The 22,946-nt window shown below is 41.5% G+C and overlaps 1 protein-coding gene across 4 annotated transcripts in view; it reads right to left on the bottom strand.

The window, feature by feature from the left end:
- Positions 1 to 5,508: 5,508 nt before the first annotated feature.
- Positions 5,509 to 22,946, bottom strand: part of LOC106523440 (uncharacterized) — a 55,702-nt gene continuing 38,264 nt past the window's right edge. For 2 of the 4 annotated variants that reach the window (XM_014016865.1, XM_014016872.1), the window contains exons 2-9: positions 16,964 to 17,131; positions 15,478 to 15,532; positions 15,236 to 15,326; positions 14,715 to 15,100; positions 12,809 to 12,973; positions 12,514 to 12,675; positions 9,765 to 9,899; positions 5,509 to 6,288 (exon numbers count right to left, since the gene is read on the bottom strand). In XM_014016865.1, coding sequence (XP_013872319.1) covers positions 5,761 to 6,288; positions 9,765 to 9,899; positions 12,514 to 12,675; positions 12,809 to 12,973; positions 14,715 to 15,100; positions 15,236 to 15,326; positions 15,478 to 15,532; positions 16,964 to 17,064 — 1,623 coding nt within the window. In that variant the 5' untranslated portion in view covers positions 17,065 to 17,131 and the 3' untranslated portion in view covers positions 5,509 to 5,760. Of the gene's footprint in view, positions 6,289 to 9,764; positions 9,900 to 12,513; positions 12,676 to 12,808; positions 12,974 to 14,714; positions 15,101 to 15,235; positions 15,327 to 15,477; positions 15,533 to 16,963; positions 17,132 to 18,902; positions 19,159 to 22,946 lie in introns of those variants that run through there. The other 2 variants (XM_014016859.1, XM_014016880.1) reach the window with 2 other exon arrangements.

Raw genomic sequence — 22,946 nt, 5'->3', positions numbered from 1 at the left:
CGAAGAGCCGGGTCTGCGAGGCAGGGCGAAGCACAGAGCTCAGGAGAAAAAAAACAGCCTCCAGGCCTCAGCAGCTAGCTGCGCATTTACAATTTTTGCTAATCAGATTGTGACAAAGCGGAGTATGACTTRTGATTCCTTAACTAAACTTTACAAGTGATCTCTGATAAAGCAAATAATCAACTATTTTCTCTCTAAAAGCTTTAAAATGGATCAAAAATGTCGAACTAATGTTTCTGCAATGTGATAACTAAACTGTGGGATAYAACTAAATCAGGACATTGACAGGTAGCAGCTGTATCTCAACTTCAAAATGTTTCCCTACAGGGGTGCCACCAAGGGTGGGCTACGGGGGGCAATGGCTAAATAATTGGTGGGCCCCCACTGACCCCCTTTGGTCAGACACTTTTATCMTGTTGAGTCCCAAGCTTTTTGTTTGCTGTGCRTTTGTATTGTCCTCTATTTGGAACCATATTAACATAAAAGCAAACACTGTTTTTAAGTATTTAGGAGTTAAAACAGGGCAACAGTTGTGACAGGAGGTAGGGGTTTGTCCTGTAACTGGTGGATTGCTGATTCAAACCACAGCCTTTCCTAACTGTTGTGTCTATAGGCAAAACACTTCACCCACCTTTGCCTAGTGGTGGTAGTCAGAGGGTCCGGTGGCGCCGGTGCATTGCAGCCTCGCCTCTGTCAGTCTGCCACAGGGCAGCTATGGCTGCAATGTTGCTTACAATCATCAGTGTGTGAATGTGTGTATGAATGGGTGAATGACTGTGCTGTAAAGCGCTTTGAAGTTCTTGGACTTGATAAAGTGTTGTACAAGTTCAGGCTATTTACCATTTAAAAATATATATAGTTTATTAAAAGTTAAAAATAAAACTTAAAACTATAGTAATTTCAATAAGATACAGAGTGACAGTGATTTTCCTCACAAGTAATATAAACTAGTGGTTCCCAAACTTTTTCTCTTCTGACCCACAAAATATCCACGGCAATAACTTGTGACCCCAAATATTACTGGTCTGAGTACACAAACTTCATTAATAACCCTAAAACACGGGCTATTTGACAATCTAAACAGCTTGTAAACAAATATAAATACTTATTTTTACTTATTTTGTGTTTTTGTAATAATTATAGGGAAAATATGACATCAGCAATTATTTTATTACCCTTTAAATTGATTTCTGGAGATTATCCAAGGTGCTTCATGACCCTTAATTAGGTCCCAAGCCCAAGTTTGGGAACCAAAGTGCAGTGGTTCCCAAAACTTTTCAGCTTTTGACCCACAAAACAGTAACAGAGACCTGTGCCCCCAACTATTTTTGGATGATAAACATTTGTATCAGGTCAACAAAACATGTGCAAAGTAACAATATTTTTAATACTACATTTATCATTTTAAATATACTAACCTCACTCCTTTGTAACAACTAAGGCAAAAATGTAATTATTTCAAAAAATCTTTTCAGGACCCCACCTTGATGTTTCGGGACCCCACTTTGGGTCCCGACCCCAACTTTGGGAAACACTGATATAAACCATAAATAATGAAYAAACTAAAATAGATCTATGTAGGTGATTCCATAACTCTTGAATTGCTGTATTTATCAAATAACCCCTATTTAACCTCAACAAAAATTTCCAAAAATTCTGCTGTTACTTTGGTTTTAGTATGCCAGCACCGAAGTTTCAGTGACCCCACTTAAGGCCACAGCATTAAAAAAWATTCTGGAAGTGCCACTGTTTACTTCATGCATACACTAACACTGCTACTAAAAAATAGCGCTAAATACAGAAACCAAACACTGATTTCTACAAAATTATGAATAATTTCTAAAAAATAAAAGAAACAAGGCATTTTATTGCAACCTGAAATTATAAGAGTGATGCAAAGCAGAAATAGTTTAGTTTCACATTCTCCCTAAAGAAAAAGACCACAGGCAATAGAAACATGTTATAATGTGCCACTTTATTAGAAAAGTAAAAACTCACTTTAATATTTTATGAAGGGTAATATAAAACATTACAATCTTTTGCATATCTGCACTGTCACACTATAATATATTTATTCTTTTTTATGAACTAAAATCTGTGCTTGAGGAACATACAATATTGGCTACAGCTGTCACAGCAGTACTGGCCCATATTTTATAATTTAGGACTATATATATANTATATATATATTAAAACAAACAGCATCTTTATCTGCATGAAAAGCATGAAACATTTTCCATCCACAAAGTACAATGTATCTGTGATCACCATCTCCTTTTAACGCCCCCAACAAATATAATGTATACTGTATGTTACATTGGAACATCAGAACAGCAACTGAGAATTTTACACATTTACATCATCATACTGTTTGTGCAACAAACCTTTTGTCTCAGTGAGTATTATTGTTCAACGTAATTCAGATCAGTGCATTTTCTCAGTTTAAAATAGAACATATTAGATGAATAAATTCATATTTTTTTAAATTAAAAGGAGCATAATTGATTTTTTTAGTGATCAGCGCTTGTTAAAGGTACCCATTGCAAACTATAAAATAAAACATATCAAATGGTGCAATTTGAAAACTAATAGTTGTCCAGATATGCAATTCTTAAATGCGGGTACGCATTCAATGTAAACAAAGCATCCAGCAGAATCCTCCACACTGAAGCTTTTGCCACACAGTTTGTGTAAGTAAACAAATATAGATAGAATCAAACAAGCCTAATTTGGAGAGGTTTTTGTGACCCAGGTGCTACAATGTTCAAAAGAAAGTAAGACATCAATTGAGAATGAATATCAGGCATCAAGCAGGCTATGGAGCACCATAAATACTGTGTGAATGCAAACACAGAGATTTTGTGAAATGTCTGCAAGTTTACAATTTCAGCCCATTTTTTTTTATCTGCATGCTTTACTCAACAAATCTGAGTAAACATGCGCAGATACATCAAAAAATATTACATCTTCCCACCCAAACAGCTCTTCCATGACATCGGCATCGTTGACCCACCTTTGGTCACTTCAGCTGTTTTTTGTATGTAAACACACACACGTGATAATTGGAAGCTCTTAGTCATTTTCAAGCCCCATGTACCATCAATGAAAGGGGGAAAATGTTTGAAATTGTTTTATTAGATAATAAATTTTTGTTTCGACCTGTTTTCCTGACATTGCGATGAGTACCTTTAAGCATCTCAGCTGCTGACCATGTCTTGTATCAGATGGTTGAGCTGTTGGTTCACAGCTTATACGAGACTGGGGTCGACCTGACCCACAGTGCCCCGCACCCCTCCTATCACTCGTAGAGTCCCTCAGAACTGAATATCAAAGGCCCCGGTTCCATACAGTGCAGGAGAAAGGTGAAGGGGGGAAAAAACAAAGAGGTCTATGATGGTTGAAGGAGGATGGGTTCAGGTCTGAGTGGCAGTAGAGGGTGGAAATGACTCGATGCTGGGGAGTGTGCGTGTGTGCATTTGAACACAAAACAAAAGGAGGGTGGGCTTGGGTTCAGTGTCCATTTGCAGTGATCCTCATCCAGCTCTGCACCCCCCAACCCCGACTCGATCACTCCTCCTCTCCCTCTCGGATCAAAGAATCAACAACACTGTCGTTTTTTCAACCCAGCTGCTCCCTTCCTATCATCCCCCCACCCCACCCCTACAGAGTTTGGATAAACCAACTCTAGGCCTTGCATTACACAGCAAAAAAAGAAAAAGGGGAAAAAAGTACAACAGAAAGGTGGAAACAAGAGATAAGTTAAGTACCACACTAGTTTTGTTTTTATCTCCATATATTGAAGCATGCACTTGTTCAAGCAGAAAAAAAAAGTTAGCATCAACAACATAAATTAACATACTTCTTTTATGGCAGTGCTGTGAGCTATTCATCCAACGGATTTATCGTTGTTAGGATTTTAAAAAACAGTGCTTTAAAATACAGTGTGCATTTATTTTTGTACATACTTTGACACAGTAGCATTTTGTACACTTATTTTACTTAACTCGTTTCCTGTGCAATCTTTTTTTTTTTCCTTTTCAGCCTTCATCACTTCTTGTCTTTTATGCCCGTTTATTAAGCCGCACGTGTTTTGCTTCTTCCTGTGGCCTTTTTGTTTCCCCAAAGCTACACGGGGAAGAAAAAACAACTAAACAAGACRTTGTTTACAATGGAAGAGAACTCGGTACAGAGGCTGCTGGAGACGAGGTTGGACAGGAGAGGAGAGGAGAAACTTTTCCAAAAGACACTATGGCAGTTTTTATGCGCAGCTCTTTATTTTCTTTGGAGTCCAAACTCTCTGTTACGATTTCAACCACAAGACTCAAGTCTGGTGAGTCGTGAGCAGCTCTGGTTTTGACTCGAGTCCTGAAAACAAATCAGATCTGCGCTTTAATACACCCCCATTTTTTTATTCCTTATATTATTATTTTTATTTTTTTTACAAAACACTAATGCACAAATTAAGCTCAGCAGTCGGGCAGTTGACCAGTGCATAAAAAGAAAAAAAGAAAAAAAATCATAAAATTGAGATGTTTACAATTCATAAAGGAAATGACATTAACTGCACACGACAAAAAACCCTGCATTGTTTTGGACACTCTTTCGCTTCCTTTTTTTTTCTCTCTCTCTCTCTTTCTCTCTTCCAAAAATATTCGTCTCTCACTCATCCCTGTGATATAGTTGAAGTCTTCCATTGTGAAACAAACACTCTGGGGAAATTCTTGCACAAGCCATTCACTGGCCCTGACCCGATCACTTCACCTTGCACGACTCTGACAAATATGTGTCTGAGTGGGGAGGGTGGGGTGGGGGGGGGGGGGGTGTCAACATGCCTCTAGCAACAGATGTTTGTCAAATCGGAGAGTGGGTCTTCAGCTTCTGGCTTAATTGAAACAAAGCTTCTATTATGGAGCAAAACTGACTTTCTGTAGCCCCACAGAGGACTGAATGGAGAGCTGCTGATGAGCTTGTGTGTGTGTGTGTGGGGTGGGGGGCACACTGATGACATTTTTGTGAAATGACGACAGCGGCTTTCATTTACTTCTGTGCGTCTAAGCAGACCGGCAGATTATGGGCCCGTGTTTGAACAAAGCACCCAAACCGCCGCCTGCTCGACAACGAGTCAGTGTGCTCCCAGAACCTGTTCCACGTCTGTTCAGGGAGAGTCGAGCACCACGAATATCGGTGATATAAATCTGCTTCTGTTGCACGAGTCGCCCAGTGAACGAGGCATGTGTACGTCCACGCGTGATTAGATATTTTACACTCCACATTTCTGCATTTCATTGCTACTGATGTCTTTTTTTTCCTTTTCCATGACTAATTTCTGTGAGTTTGCACAATGCATGCACTTTTTTTTAAATATATATTTAAAGTGTGTTCTTCTCAGGTTGTGAGGTACAGTGTTCATATAAAAATAAAGATATTATGAAAAATGATGCACAAGCAGGTGAGTGTGACACAGATCACTGAAATAAACAAGATGTTCCAGTTGTATCCCCCCCCCCCCCCCCCCCTGTTTTTGTTCAGATGGAATTGGTCCATATTTGGGCTGGACTAGGCTTAGGCTGGTTCTGAAGTGCAGACCAATCGAAGGAAGTCTTGAACCTGGATTAAGACCCTGTTTGTACCTGATGTCAACACAAAATGGATCCTCATGTTGATTGACTATAGAGGGTCTGAGTCTATGTACAGCGACCTGCTGGCTGGTGGACAGAACCTGTGCCAGTGGATTCTGGACCCCGTCTGCCTACCAGTTTGCTACAGGCCAGTGACATACATCTCCATCCCATCGTTGAAGGTGAAGATGGTGGTAGTGCCGGAGGCGTTGCCCCCTTGTTTTACGTCGCTGATGGTCTCATAGAAGTTTTCCCCACCAGGGAGGCCTCTAACAGGAGGGTCGGTGGGACCTGAGCCTTGTGGTGGTGCTGCTGGTACTGCTTGCTGCTGCTGCTGCTGTTGTGGCGTCTGCTTCTTCCTCTTCAGAGTAGCACTACCCCCACCTGTGCTGTTATCGTTTCCCCCCTGCTCCCGCTTCCGGTGGGTGTCGATACTGGCGTACGCGGGGTCTGATTCGACCGCAGCTGAGGACCAGGACCTGTCTCCCACCGGCTCGTAGCAGGGCTCCTCCTGGGAACGAGCCTGGCCTTGGACTCCTCGGCCTCGGCCTCTGGAACCCTGGTTCCCCCTCTCACCACCGAAGGAGCGTGGGAGGGTTTTTGCACCATTGTGCTCCATGGGAGGTTTCTTTTTCTGGGTTTTGCATACGATGGAATAAGTGTCTGCAATCTGAGAACACATGCAGACAGAAGAGGGCACAGGATGGTGTTAGTTAAAGAGTTAATAACATCACACGAGTTATGGGTGACAAGCCTTGTTCCAAAGTTTTACAGCCATGTTCACATGGAGGAATGTCTGATATATGATAATATATATAATGCATACAATTAAAAACATAAATAATCAAAGGAGTGGAAAGAGAATGCAGGTTTTATTGTGAATGATTGTATGAGTGTGGTTTGTGTGTTTATGCACGGTACTTTGCACATTTTGTTAACAGAGCCTGCACCCTGACGCAACCTGACCCATTTTGACCAGGTATGGATAAGGCAGTGTAAACTGTGTTATCAGTCCGTTGAGCTCTAGGCAGTGACGGCGTTAGCTTTGCAGTGGATGGACCTGTTAAAATTTCACCACAACTGCTTTGGCAACAGAGCTGCGAGGCACGGTGTGAAAGATCTGGACGGCGGCCAAGTTTAAGCTGGAAATCGGAGAGGGGGGAACAAAATAAAAGAAAATTGTTTAGTGTGTTCGCAAATGAACTTTGCACATACCACATGTGCCCCTGTAGCTGTACGTGCTTGCAGGTGTATAAAAGTGCCTCCTCATTCACAAACGCACATTTCTGTATGATGACAGTGATATCCAGGGCTCAAAACTGAAAAGCGTGAGGAATTCTGATAAACCAGCTCTGCGACCTCTGGCATGTCTGTGTCAAAATTCCACCCGAGTGGAGCGCAGGAGCAGATGAAGATTGCGGAGCATGGCGGTGTTTACCCGCCGAGTTCACGCCCACACCAGCGGCTCCGCTCTACTGCTCCGAGAAACACCGGCTATGCAAACGCTGCGTGTCCACCAAACACTAACCACTGTTTTTGTCCTCCTTCCTACAAAAAGAAAACACTGAACCACGGGCGGAGAAAACAACTGACAAGACATTATAATCCCTGTCTGTGCGTTTGTTTATATAACTCATGAATCATCAAGCAGAGATTAATAACAGTTTCAGGAACTAATTATTAAATGTACGTCTACAACTGATTAACTTTTACTGCTGCCCCAATTTGAGACAGCCACCACAGCAGATTGACATTTGCCAACACTAAAATGACACAAACTCAATCCATTTACAGAAATTTAGCTAAAATTGCTAAAAAAAACACTTTCCTTTGTCTCAAGTCTCCTTTTATTAAAGTTTAAAATTCTGTCATGAAAGGCAGCTGTCAATATGAACTTAGTGTTTGGTAGACTATTTTTTGTTTTAACAATGCTTCTTGGCAATAAGTCTTGTACCGTTGAGAAGCCTGTTAATTTCACTTTTAAATGGTGCCACATTTGTAAGGAACATACATTTGTGGAATGCGCAGTAGAGCTGAGTATGTGGGCTTCGACAAGAAAAAAAAGCCAAATCTTCTCAGCTATTGTCAAACCGTTTATTTGGTTGTTACTGACACTTGTTTTGAGCTTCTGGTACCCCCAGGTGCTGACAATCAGGAGGCCGGTATGAGATTTAATGCCAAGAAGCATTGTTACAACAAAGAAATAATCTACCAAACATGAATTTCCTTACTTTTTGTGCCAAGTTTCCTTGAAAAAGGCCTTTAAAGTGTAATAACTATGAAAAGCTCTCTTTTCTAAGACGAGACCACAGCGGCTCAGTCAAACCCTGCCCCCACAAGTCTTTGGTATGACCTTTTTGGATAAACATACGACCCCTGCGTAAGCTATAAGTGTGTGCAGACAATGCACTGTGTATGTGTGTGTGTGTGTGTGTGTGTGTGTGTGTGTAGCTCTGTGCAACAGAGGAAGGAAGTCACAAGATGATGGGGATTTCAAAACTCAGCTTACAGCTGGTGAGGAAGCCTGCTATTGTATACCCCCCCCCCCACCATCAAACTGTACTTTTTTTCTGATACATTTTCTATTCTCCAGCTCTCCACTTACAGTTAACACTTTCTGCATGCACCCATGGTGTGTGGAAACACACAGCAGCACGCACGAGCTGCTTGCATCTGTTTGCGATCAACTTTATGAGCAGAAAAGTTTCTCAAACAAGTCTTGCAGCGGTTGATTTTCTTCTGGTGGGACACACGCTGTATGCAACGTGACTGCTCGGGCGAGGGGCAGGGCCTCCCGGCAGCCACAAAAGGGGAGCAAAAAAAAAAGGCAGAAGGGGGAGAGAGAGAGAGACAGAGAGAGAGAGAGAGAAGCAGAGGAGAGGAGGAGATTCAGTTGGGAGTGGAAACTCAACACCTTCTGACGGCTGCAACTGACAAACTCCAGAGTATAGGGGCATGTTAGGGCAACAGCAAACCCTAAAGTGGAAAAACACAACAACTAAGTCAGGAGGAATAGTTAAAAGAAAAAAGGGGAAACTATTAGTTAATTTTTCTGTTTATCAGTCTGATTTGTAACGGAGGACTTTAGCTGGTACTGAAGAGCAGAGATTTAACTCCTTCATTGCGGAAAGCAGCGTCTAAATTCTTCTACTTTACATGTGCATCATGTAAACTATTGACTTATTTTCCACTTATCTGGAGCAGTAGATGTCAAAGTTACTGTCGGGACCTTATTGTGGGTCAAGAAACCGGACGATCTTCAGAAATCAAATTTAATGCAAAAAATTATTATTACAATGAATAAATAGTATAGTAGTATGATCACATTCAGTATAGTTTTTAGGGTTATTTGTATTGTCATTATGCTGTTGTTTAGGCCAGGGATTCCCAAACCTTTCCATGCCATTTACATCCATAAACTAGCAATATTTTGGGGGCGTCACCAACTTCTGCCATCATTATCCGGTGGGTAAAAGCTGAAAAGTTTGCAAACTACTAATATAGAGGAAGTAGAAAGCAGTCAATAATTAACTGCATGAAGTTATTTTTTGTTGATGTGGTAAACTCAGACTGATTTAGAAGGAGTAGTGAAGTCAGGAGGATGGACTTGGAAAACAGAAGTGAACACTAATAATAAACAGGATTTTATTTCAGGGACCCCCTCAGTCGACCCAGAATAACTGCCTCGGACACATGACAGAAAGTACATGTACATACATGTATGTAAACCTTTGTCATGCCTGTATATTGAAACAGATTCTGTTTGCCTGGATCGATCAGGCAGAACGGTGATCATTTTGAGCACAACTTTTTGATCGTTAAGCGAGGCGGCGGGTGACAGAAAAGCCTGCTCTGTCTGGATGTGTGTTGACAGGCTGAAAGATGGGGGTGGGTGGGGGTGACTGAGGTTATGGTTCATGCATGTGGTTGGTGGGTGTGTCTTGTGAATCCATGTAACCTCTTCTTATAAGCAGAAACTGAGCATGACAGCAGGGTTGAGGTGCAGACATGCCCAATCAAACTGGAGGCCCATCAGTTAAAAAAAAAAACATTTAAAACTAGACCATTTCTAGTCAAAAACAACAATTATTCTTTCGCTTCTCTCAGCTCCAATCAAATCAGTGTAAACATGCTTCCCATACTAACCTCCTTTGCAGTGGGGGGTGACGGGTGCCCCTGCCCACTGTCTCCACCGTGCGGCGGTGGATGCAAGGTGATGATGTCATCCTCCTCTGGCGGCTTCCAGATGTACTGCTCTCCATTCCCCATAAACACTGCTTCCTGATCAACACATTCAAATGACAACCTGTTAGTCTGTGCAAACATTTAACCGCACAACTATAAAGAAATGACGCAGTAATCTAATTTTAACTTTCCGTGTTTGTTTTCCTTACACAAGTAAAACAGCGATGACACTGCAGAAATTGTACACAGGTAAAGTCTCCATCAACAGTTTATTTAAAAACCTCTTAAATCATGTCTAACGAAATTTTATTTTTTATAAACAAAATATAAAATCGGAGGACTTGTCTTGTTATTGTGTGACAACCGCATTTTTTTTTTAATGTGTCGGTTGCAGTTTCAAAACACTTCACTTTTTAAAAGCCAGAAAACAACACCATAAATTTACTAGATGACTTGTGTTGTTTTACAGAGACAGAAACGACTGCTTAGGGCTTCAATTATCTGATTTTTTTTTTTCAATTCCTCCTCGCTCTGTGACCAACTGTTCCACAAGGTTTTATGTAAATCTGCTCGCGCAGTGATGTCCTGCTGACAGACAGGCAGACCCAGTGACACACACACACACACACACACACACACACACACACACACACACACACACACACACACACACACACNCACACACACACACACACACACACACACACACACACACACACACACACACACACACACACACACACACCAAAACATAACCTCTATTCAACTCCAGCAGAGGAGGTTTTAGAAAAGACCTTAGAGGACATGAAAAGCAGAAAAGAATATGTGGATTTAACAGGAAAACAGGGTATTTTTGAATTGCAACTGCAATATAGACTGCACTGGAGCTATTTTGATTCAATCAAAAGAAAAAATAAAGTAGGTCCTCTGGATGGGTTCTTCTTTAGTGAAACGTTCAGTCTCTCCAAGAGACTTCTTCAGTCTGATGAGTTTCAGGTGAACTCAGCCTTAAAAGCACTGCCTCCACATGGTGGACAAACAGGTTAGTCATATGTAAAAGAGGGCCATCGCCTAACAATAGGCTTGATTAGCTCTATTATTCATAGAGGGTCATGTGGCCCATCACCTAACTTATTGGTTTGGATGCTTCGGCTGTGGTTATTTGGTGTTTTGTTATGTGTATGTAGTGAGTGCAAGCGGGGTTCAATGTCCCCTTGTTTTTTATAACAAACAACACACCTAACAATAGAGCTAATCAAGCCTATTGTTAGGCGATGGCCCTCTTTTGCATGTGACTAAATGGAGCTAATCAAGCCTATTGTTAGGCGATGGCCCTCTTTTGCATATGACTAACCTGTTTGTCCACCATGTGGAGGCAGTGCTTACAAGGCTGAGTTCACCTGAAACTCAGACTAAAGAAGTCTCTTGGAGGAGAGACGAAACATTTTACTAAAGAACAACCCATCCAGAAGACCTAATTATTTTTTCTTTTGATTTTTTTCTACCTGGATTACTGAGATGCATCAGGACATCTTGATTCAAGTTAACTCAAAAAATTAATCAGCTGTAAATGTACATACAGTTAATACTTTCTAAGTTAAATGAGACCATGAGCTACTTTGCTAACAAACAAACACAGACTCGGGTAATTACATGATCACCTGCCGTTCAGGGTACCGAGCAATAATAAATGAACGCCCAAGAGGAACACTTCTCCTGCAGGTTTTTTTAACTACTAGTATTCAAGACCAATTAGTAACCAATTAGTAAACCCTAAGTGGTGGTGCACATACAGCTGAGAATGATTAAACTTTTATATGTTCCCCCTGTGCAGTGAGAGTGAGGAATCTTAGCTGGAGCTGAGCAAATGGTTTCAATATGAGTGCAGTATTTATCCTCGCTCTGGCTGCTGGCTACCTGTTAGCTGTTTCTAGATAGACACGGTGATAGATTCAACAGGAACACCCAAAGAGACACACACACATACACACAGCTGGGCAGCTTGCCAGGCTCTTACATAATCCCTCCTTCTACTATTCGCTCTGATAGAGTGCTGCGCTGCACAGTGCAGAGGGGCAGAAGACATACTCACACACATTACGAAGGGTTTAACACATAGATTAAAAGTGTGAGTCAGTGACTACCACTTGCAAAATTAAATAACCTTTTCAAGTTTCCCTGAGGGCAACGGTGTGGTGCAGTGGTTAGTGCTGCCGACTCGCTGCTAAAAGTTTGCAAGGTTGCCTCCTGGACTTTCAGTGTGGAGTTTACATGTTCTCCCCACAGATCAAAAACATGCATGTTAGGTTAATTGGTAACTTTAAACTGCCCGTTGGTGTGTGTGAATGATCGTTTGTCTTTGTGTGACCCTGTGATAGTGTACCCTGCCTCTCTCACAGCTGGAAATATGAACTCTGGCTTTCTGCGACCCAGAAGGGAAAAAAAACAAGTAAAATAAATATCCAAAAAATAAAACTCTTAAGGAAAAGTATGACCCATAAAAAAAAAACTATCTATTTAAGCTGTATATTGGAAACAATTTGCACCATTTACATGTACTTCACAGTTTGGCAATGAGGGAGAAAAAGTAAGCTTCAAGGCTGAACAGGTTTGTTGTTGGATAACGCCCTCTAGTGATGAGATGGCACTCTTACAGGTGGGAACTTGGGTTTAGAGGGGACCATATTTGCAGGGCAGATGGTTCTTGTACCTTTGGGAAGGAGTGCAGGTGAAATAGCTCCAGCGGTTTGCGTGGAAATTCCTGGCTGCGATGTAGAGGAAGGGGGGCAGCAGAGGGTGAATCGCTCACGCTTGATTGGCTGTCTGACTGGCTGTCTGCGCCATTATTCTCCTTCCTGCTTAACTTGTCAACCTGGAGATATCAAATCATGATTGATGACCATTGTAGTCGAAACTTTTAGACAAAGTTAGCATCAAACAAATGTCCAGACACTGACAGCACTAACATGAACAGAACATCTTAAGTTAAATAGTTCGGGTCATACCTTTTTATACTTCCTTATGGAAGCATACTCGGCTGCTGATGTATCTTGAACAGCCAAAGAGTTAACAGAGGACAGAGGGGATCTGTTTACTCCAGCCGCGCCATTACCTCTGCCTGTCATTGTTCCATTAATGGTGCCGTTCCCTCTACCATTCCCTCTGACTCCCTGAGAGAGAGAGAAGAAACAAAACACAGTGTTTTATGGAACATGTCATTATGTCACCACTCATTTTAAAGTCACCCATCAAAAAAAGTGGAAAATCCACTGGTGCAAAGACCCTGAACGATTAAACTCCAGTCAATACCACTTAACCCAAGGGGAGAACCATTTCCACTCCGACCTTTAAACAAGTCAGTGCTGTATGTCAGGGAAAGATCATAAACTGTTTCAGCTACAGTAATTGTGCAGAAAAAATATGTTTTTGATTTTAGTGTTTTTTTTTAAAGCAACTCTAACTGTATGAACGCTGATGTAGCAGTTTGTAAAGGTTGTGCCATGTTAGATATTCATATAGTAAAACGTTCAGCTCATTCAGAAGAGGGATGCTGGATTTTATTCCTACAATACAATGCAATCATTTAATTTATTTCATATTTTCCTCATAAAATACATTAAGATCTCTTTGGTTGGTTTTTAAAACTTTTTTTGTCTTAAATTAATTTTAGCTTTTAGCTAACCATTTGCTACTTTTACTTAGCCTTTTGCCGCTATTATTTTTTTGCTACTTTGTGCTTTTAACTAGCTCTTTCCTACTTTGAGCTTGCCATTTGCTATCTTCACATGGTCTTTTGCCATTTTTAGCTTTCAACTAGTTTTTTCTTTAGCTCACTGCATCCTACTCTTATTTACCCTGTTTCTACTTTAAGATTTTAGTTAGCCTTTAGCTAATCCTTTGGTTCTTTCATCTGGTCTTGTGCTACTTCTAACTAGCCTTTGAGTAGGGTTCAGCTGCAGCAAACATGACACCATGACCACCTAACACTAACTCTAACCCACTAACTGGGCATGTTTTGTAGTGGACAAGGGGTGTGTTTTGTAGCGTATGCAGGCATGTTGCGTAGTAGTTGCTGCTGTATCTAGTTATTATGACCCCCGTATGTGAAGCGTAAGTGGGAGTCATATTGTTTTCGTACGGTTTATTTATTTATTTATTTTTCAGTGATTTTTGGTCAACCGTAGCACAAAAACAGCTGCACCGAACAACATGAAATTTGGCAGAGCTGTAGATGGGTCTGACCTACACTGCGCCAGCCAACGGTTTGACAATACCCCCATTTTTTTTTTTTGTGTGTGTGTGTGGGGGGGGGGGGGGGCTCCATTCAAAGAGGGGGTGTCTGGACATGTAAAAATGCTTATAAGTCAGAAACTGTTTAACATAGGAGGTTCAGACTATTTTTGTTGTTTAGCTCTGATGAAGCTCTATCCAACAGACCCACCAATCAGCCCCCCCCCCCCCCCGACCCACAATTTATCTGAAAAAGGGGGAATCTGGACATACAAAAATGGTTATAACTCAAAAACTATTAAACATAGGAGCTTCAGATTTTATTTGGTTGTTTAGCTCTGACGAGAGGCTATCCATCAGGTCAACCAATGGGCACTACTGTACTTGTAGTTAACTTTTTACTAACTTTAGCTTGTAGTTACTGTTTTTTCTACTTTACTTTTTAGCTAGCTTTTTGCTACAAATTTCACCTATCTTTTAGCACTTATAATTCACTGCCCCTTTTTTTTTGCAAAAATGCAATTTCACTCGTTATGTTTCTTTTCAATATGAATAGAAAAAAATACAGAACTGTCTAAGCTTTTTGACTGAAAGTCCAACTGGATATATGATAAACAAGGAGTTCACGCTCAAAGTAGTACAATAAAAGTAAAAATTTGTAATTTGCGTGCTTGTACGTACGTTTCCATTGCGAGCTCCGTTAGCGTTAGCCGGAGGGCTCTGGGCTGCTCTGACCGTCGACGGCGTGCTGGCGGACGTGGACGGGGGAGCAGAGGGAACTTTGGGGGTTGCGTCACTTTCTTTCACCCCAACGCTTTCGTACAAGCCGTCGTCCAGGTAGGGGGAGGGGGTGGGATTATTGCGCAGACCCACCTCAGTGTAGGTGTGGTCTCTAGCCTCCCCGCCCCCACCTCCTCCTCCGTCACTTCCTGTGTCCCCTCCTCCACCCTGGGGGCTGGTGGGGATCTGAGGAAGCTGGCGTCCATGGGAGGGCCTCAGGTCTGTCTGGGAGCGCCGGCTGTGGAGGAGCAGGAGGTCCATGCTAGCTGGGCGGCTCTTACTAACAGCTGGGCAGAGGAAGAGATGAGAAAATGAAAAAAGGGGGAAAAAAACGCATAAAAAAGGCACATGGCTGATAAAATTAAATGGCTCAGAGCAGTTTATTATTTATCACCACACAGGAGCGGTTAGTTACCACTTACAGTTTCCATTGCAGGGAAAACGATTGATCTCATGCAGCCTGGTGTCAGATTTACTCATGGAGTTCAGTTTCGGATGCCGCAGCGTTCCCTGCTGTCGCACACATACGGATTTGTTAATGGGAGGCATAAAACATGCAAAACACATGCATCCACAGCTGTGCATATGACTAGGGTTTCAGAGAAGACGACGATGACGACAGAGAAGCGAGGTGGACAGGAAAAAAAATAAAAGCACGGCTCACCATATTCACAGACGTCCCTTTTTCTCCGGCTGGGGGGTGCTTGCTCTTGCTTTTTCTGACATGACATCAAAGTGGGCAAGGTCAGCAGAAAACCATGGATGGAAAGAGAAACACACATACAAACTCAAAACAGATAGATATTATCAGCATCCAACTCTGGTTAGGACATAAAAGTCCTTGGATGATAAAACAGTGAAAGGACAGCGGACGACCTTCACCGCGTTTGTTTCTACAGATAAAAATCGTAATTATTCCCCTGAAGTTTTGCCTTTTCAAACAAATGTTTCTCTGCAAGTGTTTATGCATCACTGTGGCTCCCTGGAGGTGACCGTAACTCCAAGTAACGGTTGATATGGTGCGAGAGCCACGAGCTGAAGTAAAGGAAGAATGAAAAAAAAAAAAGGCTCTTTAGGCGCAGGTGTGACTGCGAGAACCACTCTGCCTTTCGTCTATTTTCTCTCGCTTTGGAGGATGAGACCCTGCGTCGCGCTTGCGTGCGTGAGATCCGACTGCTGCGCTGCAAAACACAGCGAGGCAATAAATAGCACTTTGGGTTTGCAAACAGGTGCAGGAGCCCTGCTGTGTCATCTTATTCTGCAAGATGCTGGAAATATTGTGTCAGATTCATGTTACTGGAGCAAAATATTGTGTTCTCCGGCAAACTGGGACTGTTTGCTACAAACATATGGCCAATATACCCCTAGGGCCATGATATAAAAATGGGAAGAGCTTCCATGCAGCTTTTTATAATAATATGGCAAATTAGGGGGGTTAAGATTAAAAGACAGACACACACTTTCTTTTAATCCCTGGAATTTAGGAAACACATTGCAGCCGTGTTTTTTTCCTCTTTGTATCAATAGACTGAGTAGATATGGATCAGCAAACTACTGAAGATCCAGCTGGGAGCATATACTCCATGCCGTTCTTCAGATCGGAACAGCAGTGTGGTTTTATTTCCACGAAATAAGCTAGTTTGACATTTTTCTACATCCTTATCTGCGTATCCCATGGCAACAAAGCCACAATGCAGCTTCTGATTGGTCCCGAAGGTTTCCAAGACGGGGGGAAAAAAAAAACTGTTCCCTCTCTCTTCCCTGGCTCAGACTCTGATCCTCCTTAAACCGTGGGGTGTCCCAGTGCTTCAGCCTTTCCACTGCGTTCTCGCAGGGTGAGGACGTAAGGCGGCTCTGACGCTGGCCCTCCCTCCTCCTTCAGTGTCCTGTAAGCATCATCGGATCGGACCCTCTTTGCATTAACATTCATTACCGCCGCCGAGCTCAGAGCGGCGGATAAAAGAGATGGAGAGGGAGAGAACGGAGGGAAGAAGTGTGGGAGACACATGAAAGGAGGAGTGGAGCTGATGAGAAGGATGTGGCAGTTGAGAAAATGGGCCGTCATCCCTATTCTCTCTTCTACTTTCTTTTTCTCCTCACTTTGTTCCACACACTTCTTTTTTCTATTTTTTATTTCTCAGTTGCCTTACCTTTGGCAACCTACGCAGACAAGGACGATGAGGATGGTGACCATGAAGGCGGAGGCCGCTGCGATGGCTCCCAGGAGCAGCAGGTTTTTGTAGGTTTCCATGACAAACTCTCGTCTCGCTCCTGTACTCTCAGTCAAGCTGCAAATCAGACCTTGTGATCAGGAAAAGCTGCAAAAATACAAGAGAAGAAGAAGAAAACGACAGAATTTCAGAAGAAATGTGGCATGGATCGTGAGGAAAACCAGTGTGTGTGTGTCTGGTTGGTTTGCCTCTGGCTTTTTATCACTGTCTCTTTCTGACATATCAGTTTCTATTTTCGACTCCCTCGAATAATGCACAGAAAATAGAACACCTTACAAGGAAGCGGCTACACGAGTTTGCCAAAAACAGTTTCATCATCAGCCTCTTTCTAAGCCGGAGAGACTCTTGTGTTAGTTTAACAAAGTACATATAAAAAAAGTCTACTGATCTTCTGAAGGCAGGCAGTGATAATAGGACCAGACTCACTGTTTCGAACATCGTGGGGGAAAACATGTTGTGCATCTGCAGCCAGAAGTGGCTCAAACACTGACAAGATGTTCAATTTTTCACATAGCGGGAAGAATTGTAGTCTTTGGTGCAACACGAGCATTTAGGTCACAGATACACGAGTCAAACACAAACGCTGCTTCTACAAATATGCACACATTTGTCATTCATGTCAGACAAGATGGAATAAAGAGATTTGCACACTACTCCTTATGGATTTGACTTCATCGTGTCCAGCAGCTAAACCATTCTGTCTATCTTCTATACATAGACTTTACTGTGAGCAGCACAGGACCTTAAACCTCCATTGAATCAGTTCAACTCAGCGAGTAAATCTGGTTGTTTTTTTATTTTTTTTTATTTTTTGTGGGGGGGGGGGGGGGGGGGGGGGGGGGGGGCTCAAAAGTTTCTTCAGAAGCAGCCGAATGTCTTCACCCAACTGCTAACAAGCCGTCATTATTCCAGCAACCCACTGCGCTCAGGGTGTCAGAGCTTTAGTAATCACGCGTCGAGGGCAATAAAACACCACCTGAGCTTTTTATCTGCATGCATAACAGAGAAAACAATTTCATTGTTACAAAAAAATGAAAAAAAAAAAAGGCAGGGAAGTTTTGCTACAAAGCTGCCGACTGCATCTGTTAAAGCTGAGTGAGTGCAGAACAGCTCAGCCTCGTTCCACAGATATGAGTGACCATGTGTGTGAGGCTACTTTACAGAACTGTTTTTCTCATAAATTAGAGTTATCTGCTAATATTACTCAATTTTTGTTTTTATATTCAAAGAATAAAGTAGAAACAGTAAGTTATCTTTCATACCTAAAGCAAATTGAGCCACTTAGTTTTTGATTTAAAGTGAAGCATTCTTTTAAAACGTAAGCCAAGAGCTAATCTTTGTCATTTGTTCAAAAGATGCTTTAATAAATTATTCTTATAGAAATACAGATTAACTTTAAGGATCAGATTTTATGTAGCATTTAGAAAATACACAACCTAAAAGATTAAAATTTGACAGATGTTCTTAAGCATTCATTTCTTATGTCATACTCTAAACCAACAACTTTTTGAATAATTATTTCTTAGAGAAATATTTTTTCACAACCCAGCAAATCAGTCAGCAAAAAGAAAACCCTCACTAAAAACATACTCATTGCACTTTATAATAAAAAGAAAATACAAAGTCTAAGATTACTGAAAAAGTTAGATTCAATTTTCTAGTCATGAAAGTTGGCCAGCTGTCACTTGAAGAATGAAATTAATCCAGTGACAAAAAGAGGAACTATAAAACAAATTTACATTTAAGGTATTAAATTTGGGGCTGGATGAGATTTAAGGAGGGCCAGATTTGTTGTATTGTTTGTTGAATACATTTGTTTTTTGTCTTGTTTTCTGTAACTTGGAATGCTTGTCTTTACCTTATCACTCCTTGTGTTTTGTTTCTTTAGGTCAGTTCTTCTCATCAGGTTTGGTTCTGGTCTGTGTTTCCATTGCTTGGTTTGGCGTGGTGGTCTTGTGAGGTTTCTCTTTGTTCATCTTTCATTCAGTGTGTTCTGCTGGTCAGCTTGCCACGCCCACCCTCACCTGATTCCGCACCAGGTGTTTGGGATTATGTTCATTTACTTATCTGTCATATTCAGTGTTTTTCAACCCTGGTCCTCAAGGCACGCTGCTCTGCATGTTTTAGATGTTTCCCCTCAGAGGTTTATAGTAACTGAGTACATTTACTTCGTTACAGTACTTAAGTAGTTTTTTTGAGGATTTGTAATTTTACCAATAATTTTTTTAATGGCTACATTATGGTTTGAAGCTAAAAAATTATACTTTTACTTCTTTACTTTAAAATGTAACACCTAGTTACTTGTTACAAAATTAAATATGTTCAAACTCATCATGAAAGTAGATGTTTCTGCACTCTAAAAAAGGAAGTGTTGAATTTACTCAAAGGCATGTCCACTGAGCAAAGTATATACATACATGGCTTAATTTACTCAACCTGACTTAATGGAGCCAGTTCGGTTCGGTAAATTCAACAGTTTATTTCTTAGAGAGTGTGTAAAAGTACTTTTACTTTCCCAGACTTTGTGAACAGTTTTATGACTTTACTTGAGTAGTTTTCTCATCAGTGAAATCAATTTTTACCAAAGTCATTTTCTGTTCATGTACTTTTACTTTTACTTCAAGTACTTTATAGACCTCTGGACTGCTTCAGCGCAGCTGATTTCAATTGGTAACTGATTGCAGTTCAACAAAAGCCTGTTAATCATCTGAATCAGGTGTGTCAAATCAAAGAAACATTTAATACAATAAATAAATTACAAAAAGAAACCAGAAGTAAAAGTTTACAAATTGTTTTAAAGATTTTTTTTTTAGAAAAACAAAGTTAGAAAAAAGAACATAAGCAACATCACATAAAAGTATTTTGATCCACACTCCATATCAGTAGGTGGCGGTAATGCACACCTTCCATTGTTTGCCAACCGCCATAAAACACCAAACAAGAAGAAGAAGAATCAGGTGTGTCAAAACAGGGAGACCTCTAAAACATGCAGGGCAGTGTGCCTTGAGGACCAGGGTTGAAAAACACTGCTTTAGTGGGTCATTACACTTTATTTATTTATTTACTTATTTATTTTTGCAGTTTTTCCACAGACTTCTGGAACATTACACTGACTCATGCCATTGGCCTTGGACTTAATGTAAGTTTTGCTGCTGCATTGGCCTTTTGTTCTTTGTAGTATAAATACAGTATATTTTTTAAACTCCTTGGTTTGTCTACACTTTGGGTCTCAGTTGACCCTGACAATATTTGGCCTGTGGGCCTTCAGTTTTACACGTTTTAAAGGGTCATGTCAACATCTACTAAAGGAAGACAAATAATTAACTATAATGTCCCCGAAATAATCTTTGGACAAATTCTTGAGACACTTTTGCTCAACAATGATCCTATTGGCCCAGTCAGAATTTAGATGCACCAAGTCAGTCACATAAAAACACAAATTGTTAGCTGGTTCATTGACCAACTGTGTTTATGTTCACTAAGCCAGGGCTTCTCAAATTGGGGTCCCAGGACCCCTAGGTGTCTGCTAGAGGTATCTTGGGGGTCCTCAAAAAATAACTAAATTGTTAATTTGGTTTTTATTTTTAAAAATGCATGGAGAACAATGAACTAATAAAACAAACATAATAAACTAAATAAAAATATATTCCCATGGCATTTAGGGGTTGAAATGACAATAAATTATCTTTTAAAACAGCATGGGGTTTATGAGGGGGTCCATGCAATTTTTTTCACCATTGTAAGGGGTCCCCAGACCCAAAAGGTTTGAGAACCCCTGCACTAAGCACTCGCTCAAGCAGTTACTGGACAATGGCGTTTGAACAACCAAAAATGCTTGTAATATCTGACTGATTGGCAAAAGAATCAGTCGACGCTGATGACATCGAGCCTGTATTTGTGCAGCACAAAGTCTGCTCATTTCACCAGAAACAAAGTCGATGACAGTAATTTGGTTCAAGTGTTAGAGATAGGTGAAGTGATGAGGCATGCAGTGTGCAGAAGGAGGTCGCGGTACAATTTATACACAAACACAGGATCTTGGTTTGGGGTCTTTGGTTTTGAAGAATAAGCTGCATCTTTTTTTCCATTTCTTTTTCTTCAGATCTCCTCTGTTCGTCTTCCTCTCTGTCTGTTTGCCTGTCTGTGGGTCTGACCCTGCAGATATGTGAGGCGATGCTCAGGCAATGAATTATCCGAGCACAGGCCTTAGATGGCCCTTTATGGATCAGACAGGCAGGGAGAGTACATCACAGCGCAGAGATGGGAAAACGAGAGAAAGACAGTGAAGGAAAGGGAAAGGAAAAGAGGAGAGGCAATGACACAGAGGAGCAAGCGGGAAGAATGAAAGTTAGAAAAGAAGGGAGTGGTGGTGATGGAGGGTGGGGGTAAAGAAAGAAGGATGAAGGACAGAGAACAAATGTGAAGCAGGAATGAAGACGATGTGATGAACATTGAGAGGAGGGAGGCGAAGAAAGACAGTGAGAGGAACAGCCTGAGAGGATGTGAGAAAAAGAGGAGTAAAAGCAATGAGAAAGAGGTCATCAGCGGCCCGTTTCTGTCAGCACCCCCCCCCCCCCCGCCCTCTACAATTCTGAAATATTCAGAGAAGAAACGCAAAACGGTTGCCTCTCTCAAGCGCTAGTGCATGCAGGGGGTGGGTGGGGCACATGTCTGGCAGCATGCTTAACACTGTGTGAAGCTCACAAGTGGTGAACAAGAATGAGAAGGATGAGAACGCACGCGGGGGTGGGGTCGGATGCACGGCGGCGCCCCCTGCAGCAAACCCAGCAGTGACACACAGTCAAAGTGCAGGAGCTCATTCCAGCATCTGTCTTCATTTCAGAACATTGGGGGGGGGGGGGGAATGAGGACGGCGTTAACGGCGGCGTATCGAGAAGGATGACGGCGACGTGGCGATGGCCAGCTGCTGGTGACGGTGAGAGAGATGTCAATGAGGATGATGAAGTGTGCAGTCGCTAATGCTGATGGTAAGGAGGGGAGTAACAAGGTCAAAGTGAGGCACGGGGGGGTGGATGTGCAGTGGTGGTGAGGGGCAGGCGGATGTGTGCAGCAGGAGAAAGCAACAGAGCAAAAAACACACAATGGAGGGTTTCCTCTGAAGTCTCAGAAACACTCACACTCAACCACACCCACACACGCACACACACAGAGTGCAAAATAAAACAAAACTGCACACACAATGCAAAGAGTTTGATGCTGTTAATCTAACAGCATTCTACGGAAGAGCATTGCATTCACCAAAGGGAAAAAAATAGACACCTTATATCGTAATGATGAGATCCAAATCTCATAATTACAAGATCCTGATCAAATGAGTAAAACCATTAGAAACAAACATTCTATAAAATTAACAAATGTCCCTTAAATTATAGGCTTTGCTTTGAACGTATCAAGCCAATAACTTACCTTCCTGCTGCAGTGCAGTGATTCTTCAGCAGTGGCCTGTTTATAATAAAAGATCTGGTAATTACAAGATTTCATCTTGTAATTATGAGATCTGGATCTCAAAATTACGATAATGATTTTTTTATTTTCCTTTGGTGAATGAAAAATGTGACCAACTGAGGCAGACTCTGCAGTCCTGTTTTAAAATCTGCCCAACTAAAGCTAATTAAAGGTTCTACTGCCAGTTACTAAAAATAGATTTTTAATTCTTATTTTTTGGGCCAGAAAATCCAATTTTTCACGCTCACATACAATATTGCTGAGACAAGCAAAGACTTCCAAAATGTTCCATCTCAATGTTAATCAGTCATTTCCAGAGCAATTCTTTGTGGCACGAATTACTTGAAGAGACAAAAGTATGTACACTCACCGGCCACTTTATTAGGTACACCTGTCCAACTGCTCGTTAACACTTAATTTCTAATCAGCCAATCAC

The sequence above is a fragment of the Austrofundulus limnaeus genome, unplaced genomic scaffold (assembly GCF_001266775.1).
Source record: "Austrofundulus limnaeus strain Quisiro unplaced genomic scaffold, Austrofundulus_limnaeus-1.0 Scaffold3, whole genome shotgun sequence".
Taxonomy (NCBI): domain Eukaryota; kingdom Metazoa; phylum Chordata; class Actinopteri; order Cyprinodontiformes; family Rivulidae; genus Austrofundulus; species Austrofundulus limnaeus.
Note: the sequence above shows the minus strand (reverse complement) of the source record. Positions and strands in the feature narration are given on the sequence as shown.